Source organism: Mauremys reevesii, linkage group 6, assembly GCF_016161935.1.
Source record: "Mauremys reevesii isolate NIE-2019 linkage group 6, ASM1616193v1, whole genome shotgun sequence".
Lineage (NCBI taxonomy): Eukaryota > Metazoa > Chordata > Testudines > Geoemydidae > Mauremys > Mauremys reevesii.
The window spans coordinates 27310338-27324597 of NC_052628.1; the positions used below are offsets into that span (position 1 = coordinate 27310338).

General features: G+C 42.4%; 1 protein-coding gene across 1 annotated transcript in view; it reads right to left on the minus strand.

The window, feature by feature from the left end:
* PRKAA1 (protein kinase AMP-activated catalytic subunit alpha 1) overlaps window positions 1-1367 on the minus strand; it is a 30418-nt gene extending 29051 nt beyond the window's left edge. The window contains exon 1 of the mRNA XM_039544649.1: window positions 884-1367. Coding sequence (XP_039400583.1) covers window positions 884-1013 — 130 coding nt within the window. The 5' untranslated portion in view covers window positions 1014-1367. The remainder of the gene's footprint in view (window positions 1-883) is intronic.
* Between the last annotated feature and the right edge of the window lie 12893 nt (window positions 1368-14260).

Here is a 14260-nt window from a genome sequence, read left to right on the forward strand (position 1 = left end):
ACCTTCTACAGATGTCCCAATGAAATATCACCCCTGCACTCAAAGAGTTGTGTCCCTGACCCAGCTATCTGTCCCTCTACTGAGGGCAGAAGTTCCAGGAATTTCAGGTTAACAGTCCTTGCTCGGTTTTGCTTTACCAGCCTACCTCACTGGTTTCTGGTTAAACTTCAGGACCACGTTAAAACGCAGGACTTGCCATACCAAACCCGATGATTCATCTAACCCATTATCCTGTCTGAAACCGTGGCCGAGCCAACACCAGGAAAATGACTGTTAAACCGTGGGGAGTTCACTGTGATTAGTGCACATGACCAAGCACAGCCCTGATCGCCTTCACCGCCAGCGCCGGGGCGAGTCCCGTCTAGCAGGATAGGCAGTCGTTGGCTGAGAGGTGCAATTCCTGCCCGGCAGATAACTGGGCTCCAGGGCGGCGCGCTGCCGCAGCACCGTTATGAGAAAGGCAGGCACGTGTCAGGAGCAAACCGGCGGCCCCGGGAGAGCCCAGCCACGAGCGAAGCCGAGCCAGGCGCCCGGGCTGCTCGGTACGTGCCCAGGCCGCATGGCAGCCAGGCCCCGCGGGCGCTCGCCGCGTACGCCTCGGGCACGGCGCGGGCTCCACCCGCTCAGGCGCGGCCCTCCAGCACAGGCCTCCCGGCGCGGCGCCCGGTCAGGCTGAGGCCCGGGGGAGCGCGACTGGGGATCGGGGGGAGGCGCCAGCCCGCGAGGTGGCTGCGGCGGGTACACCGGGCAGGGGACGAGGACCCAGCTCCCTCAGGCCGGCGGGAGGGGTGAGCGGCCCCAGCTCCCGCAGCCCTCCCCGCCCCGAGGGAAAAGGGCAGCAGGTCCCCCGGCCCCTCGCGGGGTGGGGGCCTTCGGCTCTCACCCTTGACTTTGCCGAAGGTGCCCACGCCCAGCGTGTCCCCCAGGATGTAGTGCCCGATCTTCACCCGCCCGTGTTCATGTTTCTGTTTATCCGCCGCCGCCATCTTGAGCCAGGAGCCGAGTCTGCGCATAGCGATAGCCCAGAGAGATACAGGGGCTCGGGGGAGGAGCAAACTCGCAGCGCCCGCCCGCACCGAAACCCGGAAGCGGACACACGCCCGGACGCCAGTCACTTATCGCCTTCCGCAGGGGCAAACCACTTCGCCTTTCCGGGGTGGATCTGGAATCATCTAACTGTGCACCTGGCGGGGGCGTGGCGCGGGTGGGCGGCTGCTGCTGCTCCGTCCTGGTCCTGTAGTCGCCCATCGCTGGGGTTGTACCTTGCAACAATGGGTGGGACATTCAAGGGGTCAGGTGGGGGAGGAGAATAGAGAAAAGGGTGCCCATCGCAGACAACCACCGTTCCCTGCCACCTTGGAGAGGTGACTCTACAGGTGGGGGAAAAGCGGAATGAAAGGGGGAATCTAGATGATTCCAGATGGGGCAGTCACTGGAAGGTCTGGAGTGAGGAAGGCAGGGTGTTAAGTGGTGATGTTAAATTATGACAGGCTTGATGAAGCCTCTCTTAAGTGCACATGTGCCCAGGCCAATTAGTGTTACCAGCTCAGCCAGCTGGCAGTTCCTTCAGGAAACCAGCATCTCCAGAAAATTAAAAAGCTCTCACTAACTATTCCCAGTTTTCAGGGCCACCAGGTCTCCTTAGTGGGGAGATATTGTACATACTGTGTACTTATAATAAAAATGCTGTGAGAGAATGCACCATTTTTCATATATGGATAAAATGTTACCACTGTGGGTTCAGGGATGAGTATCGTTAGACTGCCATCAGAGTGGGATTTCCTATGGACTGCGACCTGGTCAGTTGTACAATTTTGCAGAGAGGGAATCTGTCTCTGTAAATAGTGAAGTGACTTTTTAAATGTCAAGTTTTAGTATTGGGGGGCCAGGCTTCTCCTGGAGAATACCTGCAAGTTTCTACTGATGCTAAATGAAACTGCCTGCATCCTAATCACGTTTGAGATGCCAGTAACATAAAAACTATGCTGTATTTTTCACTTCCAGGAACCATTCAAGATATTGGTTATTTACTTTGCACTTAAATATGTATCCATCCCTGGTTCTGGCCATATATGTCACATTTATGCATCAAAATTAAGAAATAAAATTGACAAAAAGTCAATTCAAAGAGACCCCCATTCCTGAATAAAACAAACTCACCCCGTTCTACCTTTGCTAAAGAAATGACCTGAGAAAAATGCTTTTCTTAGAAAGATACACACATGTGCTTAACTTCGACTTGAGTAGTCCCATTGAAGGGACTAAATGTCAACAAACAGGTTATCAGGCCAATTAAGGGAGAGGATTCTAGAGGCAGGAAACCTCTGCTGCCTATCTTTGCCTCCAGAGCTCAACTGTGGAACCATGGAAGGAGAGAAGCGCACTCTAAGGTAGTGAGCACCAAAACCTTATAGGGCCTTAAAAATTAAAACCTACCCATTGAACTGTACCTAGAAAAAACATTAGCTAATACAAAGAGGAATGTCTTATGAGCTCAAAGTACAGAATAAAATGACCCACAAATAGAGTCACTGAAGTGACTGCATTTTTAATGACACCTATAAATTCAGTCTTTCACTTGGTCCCCCACCTCAACCTTTTCATCATTTTAAATCATTTGGGAAGTTGAGTGAAATTGTTAGCTGTTTTGGACGTGCCCATGTACAGTTCAGATCCTGTTGTGAGAATAAAAACAAAAAGATAGGGATGGCTGACTCCCCTATCAGCTAACCTAGAAGAGCCCTAACTCCTCCTACCACAATGATAAGCACCCTGATCCCCCAACTGGTCCTATTGACAAATTGCATGAACACTGCTTGCAGAAGAGAAGGCAACGTTGTACTGAACCCAGATATTATAGCACTTCCTCTTTTCTTGAATACAAATACACAAGTGAGACTGGTGTGCTCTCCTCTCCCAGCCCCTGCATCCAGTCTCCACTGAAGACTAGATTCTGCTACTCTTACTGATTTCAGTGAGCCCACTTCTGGAATAATTTGCTACTCAGTAAGAATGGCCACACTTGGCCCTGAAGGAGTAAGAGAAATTGGCAAAGAAGAGGAGAAAAGGAAAATGCTTTAGTTGCTGCTGCTTTGTTATGGTGGTAGGGTGACATAAGTTATGATCTATAAAGCCGTTAAAAGTCTATGTCCCAGCTACCTGTGGGACTATCTCTCTCCGTGTGTCACATTGTAGTGACTAAGGTATAATCTACACTAGAAGAAGTTTGCTAGTATAGTTTATACGACTCCCCCAAACTTACCAAGATACACTGGCTAAAGCATTCTTTTCCATTATAGGCAAATAGATAAGGGCTTTTGCTGATATAAAAGTGTTGTTAAAAAAATCACACCCCTAAACTAACATTACAAATACTGTCAAAGGTTATTAGTGTAGCCCTGGCATAAGTTGACCTTGAGGGTTCCTGTTGTCAGATCCTAGAACATGTCCACAACTAGCAGCAAGGTGTTCTCAAAGGACCTTATGAAAACAATATGCTTATTGCAGGACACCAGAAGCAAATTAGGCAATTTTTATTTAGTCAGGCCTTCAACTCACAATTGATGGTCACAGCGAAGAGTGCTTTAGCAAATGGATTTGGTTGACTGACGAAATGTCTGCAGTCAGTGGCTCCAGAAACTATAGTACTGTACATATGTATTTGCATAAATTTAACTGTAGTTGGGTGCACAGATGCTACATATTGATAGATAATACATATAGATAATATTTAAATAGATAATTAAAATATAAAAACAGTCAAGATTATTAATTTAAATACTCAAAAATTATATTACTCTTCAATTTGACTCACTGTACAACCTGTATAATTATATAGTTAAGACCATAAACAGAGCTTATTAGAAAATGGAATTTTTGTTGTGCAGGAAATTATGACACTTTGAAATTTCCTTCCTGTCCAAATCAGGACAAAAGTAAAAAATTTAGAAATTTACCACAGAACAAAAATTCTGAAGTATTTTATGTAGGCAGCATCAAAATGACATCTAAATACAGTATTTTGTTTAGATAATGTCAATGTTTTGTTTCAATAACACAATATAAATATAAATCATATAAACATTGAATAGAATATTTAAATAAGTTTTTAAAAGTAAAAAATAGTCTAAATGAAACAGTTGGAATAAAATAAGTCAAAACTAGATGAGAGACAAAATGAAATCTCCATCTGAATTTGAATCATACTGAATTTTTTTGTCAACACTTTCCTGCAAAATGTTTAGATTTGGATGAAACAGCATTTTCTAAGGAAAAGCTGGTCAAATTTTTTTAACAAACAGTATATTCACATATGCATTTAATAATTCATACAGGAATAGGATGTACAACATGTGTTCAATGTGTTCTAAGTAAATACTATGAAAATGTTAACTTTTTTCCTTTCCTGAAATTTGTTACTGTAACAATATGTGGGTGCCTGCAAGATGTTATCCAGTGAGAAGTCATCATCCACCTCTCTGCCTTAATTTATGGTATGTTATAGTTTTTATAAGATCTGTGTCACAGTTATTGAACTTGTAGACTTTAAAAGGATTTTTGGCTTCACTAGTAGAGTTGAAAGCTCCACAGTTTGTTCTTGAAATGGTTATCAACTCCCTGGTGAAAGGCACTCTTCTGTAGAGATCATTAATCTTGCAAAATATTCTTTAACAGATGCAGAAACAGATTATTTCTTACATTACACCCCTCCTGCCTAAATATTAAATACAATAATTTAAAACTGATTCCAAAGCCTATTGAAGAATCTCATTTACTTCAGTAGGTTTTGGATCAGCCCTTACTGCAGAAATTAGAAAGTAAGATTGTGCATGTTTTATTTCTTGTAAATATCATAAAGAATAATAGAATCATAGACTTTAAGGTCAGAAGGGACCATTATGATCATCTAGTCTGACCTCCTGCACAATGCAGGCCACAGAATCTAACCCATCCACTCCTGTATCAAACCTGTGTCTGAGCCACTGAAGTCCTCAAATCATGGTTTAAAGACTTCAAGGTGCAGAGAATCTTCCAGCAAGTGACCCATGCCCCACGCTGTGGAGGAAGGCAAAAAAACCCCAGGGCTTCTGCCAATCTGCCCTGGAGGAAAATTCCTTTCTGACCCCAAATATGGCGATCAGCTAAACCCTGAGCATGTGAGCAAGACTCACCAGCCAGACACCCAGGAAAGAATTCTCTATAGTAACTCAGATCCCACCCCATCTAACATCCCATCACAGGCCATTAGGCATATTTACCGCTAGTAGTCAAAGACAAATTAATTGCCAAAATTAGGCTATCCCCTCCATAAACTTATCAAGCTTAGTCTTGAAGCCAGATATGTCTTTTGCCCCCACTACTCCCCTTGGAAGACTGTTCCAGAACTTCCCTCCCTCTGATGGTTAGAAACCTTCATCTAATTTCAAATTTAAACTTCCTGATGGCTAGTTTATATCCATTTGTTCTTGTGTCCACATTGGTACTGAGCTTAAATAATTCCTCTCCCTCCCTGGTATTTATTACTCTGATATATTTATAGAGAGCAATCATAACTCCCCTCAGCCTTCTTTTGGTTAGGCTAAACAAACCAAGATCTTTGAGTCTCCTTTCATATGACAGGTTTTCCATTCCTCGGCTCATCCTAGTAGCCCTTCTCTGTACCTGTTCCAGTTTGAATTCATCCTTCTTAAACATGGGAGACCAGAACTGCACACAATATTCCAGATGAGGTCTCACCAGTGCCTTGTATAACGGTACTAACACCTCCTTATCTTTACTGGAAATACCTTGCCTGATGCATCCCAAGACCGCATTAGCTTTTTTGGCGGCTCATAGTCATCCTGTGATCAACCAATACTCCGAGGTCCTTCTCCTCCTCTGTTACTTCCAACTAGGGTGACCAGACAACAAGTGTGAAAAATTGAGACAGGGGATGGAGGGTAATAGGAGCCTATATAAGAAAAAACCCCAAATCAGGACTGTCCCTATAAAATCGGGACATCTGGTCACCTTACTTCCAACTGATGCCTCTCCAGCTTATAACAATAGTTCTTGTTATTAATCCCTAAATGCATGACCTTGCACTTTTCACTATTAAGTTTCATCCTATTACTATTACTCCAGTTTACAAGGTCATCCGGATCTTCCTGTATAATATCCCGGTCCTTCTCTGTATTGGCAATACCACCCAGCTTTGTGTCATCTGCAAACTTTATTAGCACATTCCCACTTTTTGTGCCAAGGTCAGCAATAAAAAGATTAAATAAGATTGGTCCCAAAACCAATCTCTGAGGAACTCCACTAGTAACCTCCCTCCAGCCTGACAATTCACCTTTCAGTATGACCCGTTGTAGTCTCCCCTTTAACCTGTTCCTTATCCACCTTTCAGTTTTCATATTGATCCCCATCTTTTCCAATTCAGCTAATAATTCCCTATGTGGAACCGTATCAAATGCCTTACTGAAATCGAGGTAAATTAGATCCACTGCATTTCCTTTGTCTAAAAAATCTGTTACCTTCTCAAAAAAGGAGATCAGGTTAGTTTGGCACGATCTACCTTTTGTAAAACCATGTTGTATTTTGTCCCAATTACCATTGACCTCAATGTTCTTGACTACTTTCTCCTTCCAATTTTTTCCAAGACCTTGCATACTACAGATGTCAAACTAACAGGCCTGTAGTTGCCCGGATCACCTTTTCTCCTTTCTTAAAGATAGGATCTATGTTAGCAATTCTCCAGTCATACGGTACAACCCTCGAGTTTACAGATTCATTAAAAATTCTTGCTAATAGGCTTGCAATTTCATGTGCCAGTTCCTTTAATATTCTTGGATGAAGATTATCTGGGCCCCCCAATTTCATCCCATTAAGCTGTTCGAGTTTGGCTTCTACCTCGGATGTGGTAATACCTACCTCCATATCCTCATTCCCATTTGTCATCCTACCATTATCCCTAAGCTCCTCATTAGCCTCATTAAAGATTGAGGCAAAGTATTTGTTTAGATATTGGGCCATGCCTAGATATATCCTTAACCTCCACTCCATCCTCAGTGTTCAGCGGTCCCACTTCTTCTTTCTTTGTTTTCTTCTTATTTATATGGCTATAGAACCTTTTACTATTGGTTTTAATTCCCTTTGCAAGGTCCAACTCTACATGGCTTTTGGCCTTTCTGACTTTATCCCTGCATGTTCTGACCTCAATAAGGTAGCTTTCCTTGCTGATCACTCCCATCTTCCATTCCTTGTAGGCTTTTTGCTTTTTCTTAATCACCTCTCTGAGATGCTTGCTCATCCAGCTTGGTCTACAACCCGTGCCTATGAATTTTTTCCCCTTTTTTGGATACTGGCTTCTGATAGTTTCTGCAACTTTGACTTGAAGTGATTCCAGGCTTCCTCCACCTTTAGATCCCCAAGTTCTTCAGTCCAATCCACTTCCCTGACTAATTTTCTTAATTCTTTAAAGTTAGCCCTTTTGAAATAAAAAACCCTAGTCACAGATCTATTTTTGTTTATCCTTCCATTTAGTTTAAACTGAATTAGCTCATGTTCGCTTGAACCAAGGTTGTCCCCTGCAACCATTTCTTCTATGAGATCCTCACTACTCACCAAAACCAAATCTAAAATGGCATCCCCTCTTGTTGGTTCAGCAACTACTTGATAAAGGAATCCATCAGCTACCGCATCTAGGAAAATCTGAGCCCTATTATTATTACTAGCACCTGTCCTCCAGTCTATATTTGGGAAGTTAAAGTCTCCCATGATCACACAATTCCCATTAGTATTTACTTCATTAAAAACATTAAAAAGGTCTCCATCCATATCCAAATCAGATCCCGGCGGTCTAATGCACACCCCAAGCACTATCTCAGTGGAGGCTTTAGTAGCTTTCTTCGCCAATAGGATTTTTGCCCAGACAGACAGTCTTATCCATTCCATCCCTTCTTATTTCTTTACAGTCTACCTCATCATACAATGCTACTCCACCACCTTTGCCTTTATTTCTGTCTTTCCTAAACAGCACATACCCTTCAATACCTGTACTCCTGTCATGACTACTAATTCTACCATGTTTCTGTTACCCCTATAATATCTGGTTTCACTTCCTGCACCAGTAACTGTAGTTCCTCCATTTTGTTACCTAGGCTCCTTGCATTGGTGTACAAACGTCTTAATTCTTGCTGTTTGGCTTTGCTCACATTCTTTACCCGATTAGGCCCAGACATTCTACTGCCAGTATCACCTATCAGACTGGTATCTACACTATCCTTCCTCCATATGTCCATTCTCCTATCCACGACAGTATCCTTTCTTTCTTCGTTTTCTTCCCTCTCAATGTTAAAATCCAGCGTGGAGATTACCTGGACATCTCCCAACCATCTTCCCCCAATTCCTAGTTTAAAGCTCTCTTAATCAGTTGTGCCAGCCTCCATCCTAGAAGTCTATTTCCCTCCCTACTCAGGTGAAGTCCATCCCAAGAGAACAGTCCTCTGTCCATGAATGCCTCCCAGTGGCCATACATCCCAGAGCCCTCCTTATAGCACTACTGCCTGAGCCATCTGTTGATCACCATAATCTTGTCACACCTTTGTTGCCCTTCTCTAGGAACAGGCAGAATCCCACTGAAGATCACCTGAGCCTCAATTTCCTTAAACGTCTTCCCCAGCCTGGCATAGTCTCCCTTGATACGTTCCAGCGAGAATCTAGCCGTATCATTTGTTCCCACATGAAGGACAATCAGTGGAATCTTTCCCACTCCTGTTAGGATCCTCTTCAGCCTCAGGTCCACATCCCGTATCTTAGCACCCGGCAGACAGCACACCCTTCTGTTCTCTGGATCAGCTCTGGTTATAGGCCTGTCTGTTCTTCTCAGTAAGGAATCCCCAATCACGTAGACCTGCCTTTTCCTGGTGATGGTGCGATTCTCCTGTCTATCCCCTGTTCCCTCTGGCTGCAAGTCCTCTCGATTCCTATTCACCCTTGCAATCTTCATTTTCCAACTCCGCAAACCTGTTCCTGAGCTCTATTGCTCCTTCACTAGCCCGTTTTTTCCTTTGCCTGGTTCGCTTAGTCACATGCTTCCACCGTTCACTTTCCTCACCCAGCAGTCTCCCCTCAGAGTTCTTTGGTCCCTGCTTCCATCTGCAAGTCTGAGCTTTTCCCTTCGGCCTCATCATGTCTTTGCTCCATCATCCGCTCGAACCCCCTTCTAAACTCGACCAGCATTTCCACCTGCATCTCCAATCCTCGGATCTTTTCTTCCATCAGCTCTATCAGGTGGCACTTCTTGCAGACAAAACTCTTTTCAGGTACCCCCTCCAGGATCATGCAGCTTCCACATCCAGTCACCTTCATTGTGACTTCCACTGCTTGGGTCACTACAACTGCTGCCTCTGTATCTGTCATAGGTTTCCCACCTAAATCATGTAAATCTTCTCCTCCAACAGAAGTCCCACTCAAACTCCCCTGTTTACAGCTCTGTTTGCTGGCTCCTGTGCCGCTGCAGCTGTCTATGGTTTTTAGTCTTCACATTTCAAACATTAAAATCAGCACTTTAATATTTATCTGACACTTGATTGTATCCTTAGCCCTGTCTTTGTAAAATTGTGATGGGATCACAACTAGAAACTTGTCTAATCTGGGGATTTTTTTTTTTAAAAGCCCCTTTAGATGAACAAGCCCGACTAGAAACTCTAAGCCACAGGAGAGAGAAACAGTGGCTACTGAAAATAAGAATTACACTTGTGTGAAACTGACAGCAGAATTTGACTCAAAATGCATAACATGTTAATCAATCACCTGTATATTTTTTAATTAAACAGGAATTTGGAGTAAATTTAATAAAGCAGTTGCTAACATCTACAGCAACTGACCTCTTGAAGTCAAAATGAAACCTTAGAAGTCACTAATTCCTGTTTACAGGAAATACAGGCAGTGTGTAATAAAAGCTAATGTGAAGAAAGTATTGGATAGAGTAACTGAAGACAAATCCTAATTTTATTTTCTAATATGTCTATATTTTTGTGGCCAGCCTTAGCTAGAATAATAATAATAAATTGTGATGCTATTTGTTTCAGACTATAAAGTGGCTGCTAGCTGAGATCAGGAATATATTTTTCTCCTCTGATATTGTACAGTAGACAAAGTGCATTTTTGTTTGTTTGTTTGTTTAACCTTCCTGTGACTCATCCGGTATGCTACTCAGAGGGTCATTGGTCTCATAGCATGGAGGCTGTTATGGACTATCCACATCTGAACTGATCTTAAGTACCTTCAGCATGTTTACACTATGTTTATATTTCTTATACATTTAGGATTATTTCTATGTTAGAATAACTAATCTCCTTTAGTTGCCTTTGTTTCACATGAAAAATAACTCTGCTGAGCAGTGAACGCTACACAGTGACCTTTTCACTACTTTCCCCTTCTTGGGCCCAGTGGACAACTTGCTTTCTGTCATAACAGGTCCACTTCATTCTGATCCAGTTTGTTTCATGAAGACTTGCCACTTCTCCCAACAGCCCCCCACCGCCCTTTACATTTTAAATGTAAGTTTTGAATAATTTCCCGTGTGGAATCATTTTCCTCTTTCAAGCTTCCGTCCCATTAGGATTTGTTTTAAAGTGGTACCTCTTCATACAAGAAGGAAAGATGGCTTCGTGGGTCAGGGCACTAACCTGGTACTCTGAAGCTGTTGCTTCAAATCCCAGTTCTAGCATGGCCTTCTTGTGTGACCTTTAGCCTCTGTTCCCGCTCTGTAAATTGGAGATACTTCTCTCCTCATATGGTGAAGGTAAACACATTAGTGATTCTGAGGTACTCAGTAACTATGGTGATAGGGGACCATATAACTAGATACAGTATCCTGGGCCAGGGTGAAACAGCTCATCAACCCCATTCATAAGGAATATAGTCTGATACTATGGCAGTAACTACACCAGGTTTAACAACCAGGATGGGGAATGCACAGGCATTTGCAAAGTGCAGGCATGTAATTTTTGCACATGTAAAAGCTGAGGCCAAGTAGATGTCTACCTGAAATTTTATTCCAAAATTTTATCAGAAATAACTCTGATCTTTTCCTCCTCTCTAAATATATAATACATTTAAAATAATTATTAATGACTCCATTTATCAAGGAACAGCTGAAGATTATTTACTTTATAATTAATTTTGCATTATATCTATAAACTTATGAATAATTAATGTCAGGTGCCCAATTTCTTTACAAATTCTAATTAAACTTCTAATTAATTGACATAAACATCCTTTAACAGTCAAAACTTAGAACAAATAAATGGAACAGAGAACAGCATGTTCTGTGGCATTTAAGACTTGATCCTGAAACACTCTTACTTAGGGGTCTGAATTAAATTATTAAAGGGTTGGAAAAACATCGCTAGTGATAGACTCAAGAGCCCAGATCCTCACAGGTATTTAGGCTCCTGTCTTCCATTGCAATTAATTGAAGTAGGAGCCTAAATACCTTTGAAGATGTAGGCCAAGAAGCTCAGTCTATTTAGCTTAACAAAGAGCAGAATAAAGGCTGATGGGATCAGTATATAAATACCTATATGGGGAACAAAAAATTCATAATGGGATCTTCAATCTAGTAGACAAAGGTATAACAAGACTTAGTGGCTGGAAAATTGAAGCTAGACAAATGTCAATGGAAATAAGGCACACATTTTTAACATCAAAGATAATTAACAATAGGAACAACTTACCAAGGGGTGTGGTGGATTCTCCATCATGGACAATCTTTAAATCAGGACTGGATGTGTAAAAGGTATGCTCTAGTTCAAACAAATTAATTCACCAAAGTCCTATGGCCTGTGTTATACAACTCAGACTAGATGATTACAATGGTCCCTTTTGGCTTTATAATCTATGAACTATTAGTTTCAGCAGAATCTGGAGGGTCTTCAGCACAGCATTGAATTGAGCTCTATTAAAGTAAATATGGGAATTCCTAATTTGCTTTGAAGAAAAATCTAAGTGGACCAGATCATGCACCTATAAAATCCACAGCTGGAATGTTGTGGGAGGGATAGGCTATTTTAATGGCAGTCTTTTGTGAAGATTGTGGGAAGTGAGCAGCCCAGTGTTGGGTGGGATGCACATTGTCCACTAGCTCTACTGACATTTTCCAGAAAGGCAATACATTTTAGGGATGAATTGCCTTTCTTAAGCCACTTGCTGGGGTAGGAGTCAGTCCTATGGATAGCAATTGCAAGTAGTGGGGACAGTGATTAATTTGTAATGAAAGAGGTGCCAGGGCTCAAGCAATTTTTTTACTTTGATAACTAATGTGACAAACTCAGAGGTGCCAAGGCTATGAACTGCCAAGACTAGGGGTGCTGGGGCTCAGCCCTGGCAAAAATTAAGCACTGAGTAGCCAAGAGAACAAAGCCATGGAATGTGAATCCCATAGTCTCTCATGGACCAATTCCAGGGGGTTTGTAAACAGGCCCTGCCACTCACTTTGCAGAAAAGCAATGACTAAGAAGAAAATCCTCCTGGACATTTCCTCCCTTCACACTCTGCTATGGGAGGGGGTGATCTGATCTAGCGTATCCCTTAGGTCAGGTCAAGCAATAGCCTGCACTTCAATTTATGTTCTAAGGCTATCGTAACTCTCAGTTTTCTGAGACATAAATCTATAGTATGTGCTTCAAGACATTTTTGGATGCTTTCTTGCTGTTATTGCAGAAAACGTTAGTCTGTTTGTATGACATAATACAGTGAAGGAAAGGCAAGCTTCTCCCATGCAATCAAACATCTCACTATGAAAGAAAGGTGCAGCGATAGGGATTTGGAAGACGGGGGGAAAGCACAAAGGGGAAGATATTTACCATCTTCCCCCCCTAAAACGTGTGTTCCAATGTCATTGGCTTACTATCTTAAGCCACACATCCTTTACACAGTTACTGGAGAGTTGTACAAAGCCTCATGCAGCACACTAACATTTATTTCTCCCATTCTCCTTTGTCTTAGATGCCTGAAGAATGGTCTTTTGGGGGAAACTTTGCACAAGGTGCAATAATAACTAGAAGCCTACAAAACCACTGAAATTTAGTTGAGGGATGAGTAAGGCTACGATTTAGGCATGAGTATTTTTAGTAAAAGTCATGGACAGGTCACAGGCCATAAATTTTGTTTATGGCCCGTGACCTGTCCATAACTTTTACTAAAAATATCCATGACTAAATCTTTGCGGGGAGGGGCTGCTGCAGAAGTCACAGAGCCCTAGGGATGAGTTAGGGTAATCTCCTAGCTTTCCTTCACATCAGGATGGTTGGCACTTGTTCCAGTAATACGTTCCTTGAGAAACTGCCAGCTCTTCTGAACTTCTTTATCTCTTAGATTGTTTTTGCAGGAGGCCTTACCTAGCAGTTTTCTGAGTACGTTAAAGTGTTTTTTTTTGTTTTAGCTCCATTGTCCTTATTCTGATGCACTCACTCATTCCTTTTCATGATCACTTTCACCCAAATTGCATTCCACCTTCAGATACACAACTATTTCCTCCCTGTTGGTCAGAATCAAGTCTAAAATGGACATCCTCCTGTTTACTTCCTCCATTTTCTGAAACAAAAAAGGTTTCCCCACTACATTCCAAGAACTTATTGTAAATGTTGTTCTGACAGACTGTGGTGGGTTGGACCCCCCCTTCTGGGATGGCACCTGATGTACTGGGATTTCACTGAGCCTCCCCTGCTCAATCAGCCTCGGCTCCCTTGTCCTGCTTTGGCATATTAGGCTCTCCCACCTCTTTGCATCACACAGGTAGGGCCACGTGCCGTTCTGGGAGATAAAACCCAAAATACTGTCTTGCGCTGTATAGAAAAATCTGCACAGCACAAGCTCATAAAAATCCACCCTCTTCCTCAAGGTGAAGAGAGTTATGCACTTCTTGCCCCAGTTAGAAATTACATAATCTTATTTATACTATAACCCCAGTTTAACTACAAAAGGTGAAGTTTAAGTGAATATAAAGAGATAACAGAACAAAGTAGACTACTGACCCAATAAAACAAAAATATGCAAGCTAAGAAACAGGTTACAAAATGTACATTCTCACCCTAGATATTATTTTAGGCAGGTTGCAAAGTTTCCTTTTCTGACTGGACCCCTGTCTCAGTCTGGACTTCCCCCTTGACTTCCCTTCAGGTGGCTTTAGTAGTCTTTCTTCTTAGGCAGACAGGTCCTGGAGAGGAGGTTTCTCATTTACCTTCCTCCCCACCGTTAAATAGGATTTACATAA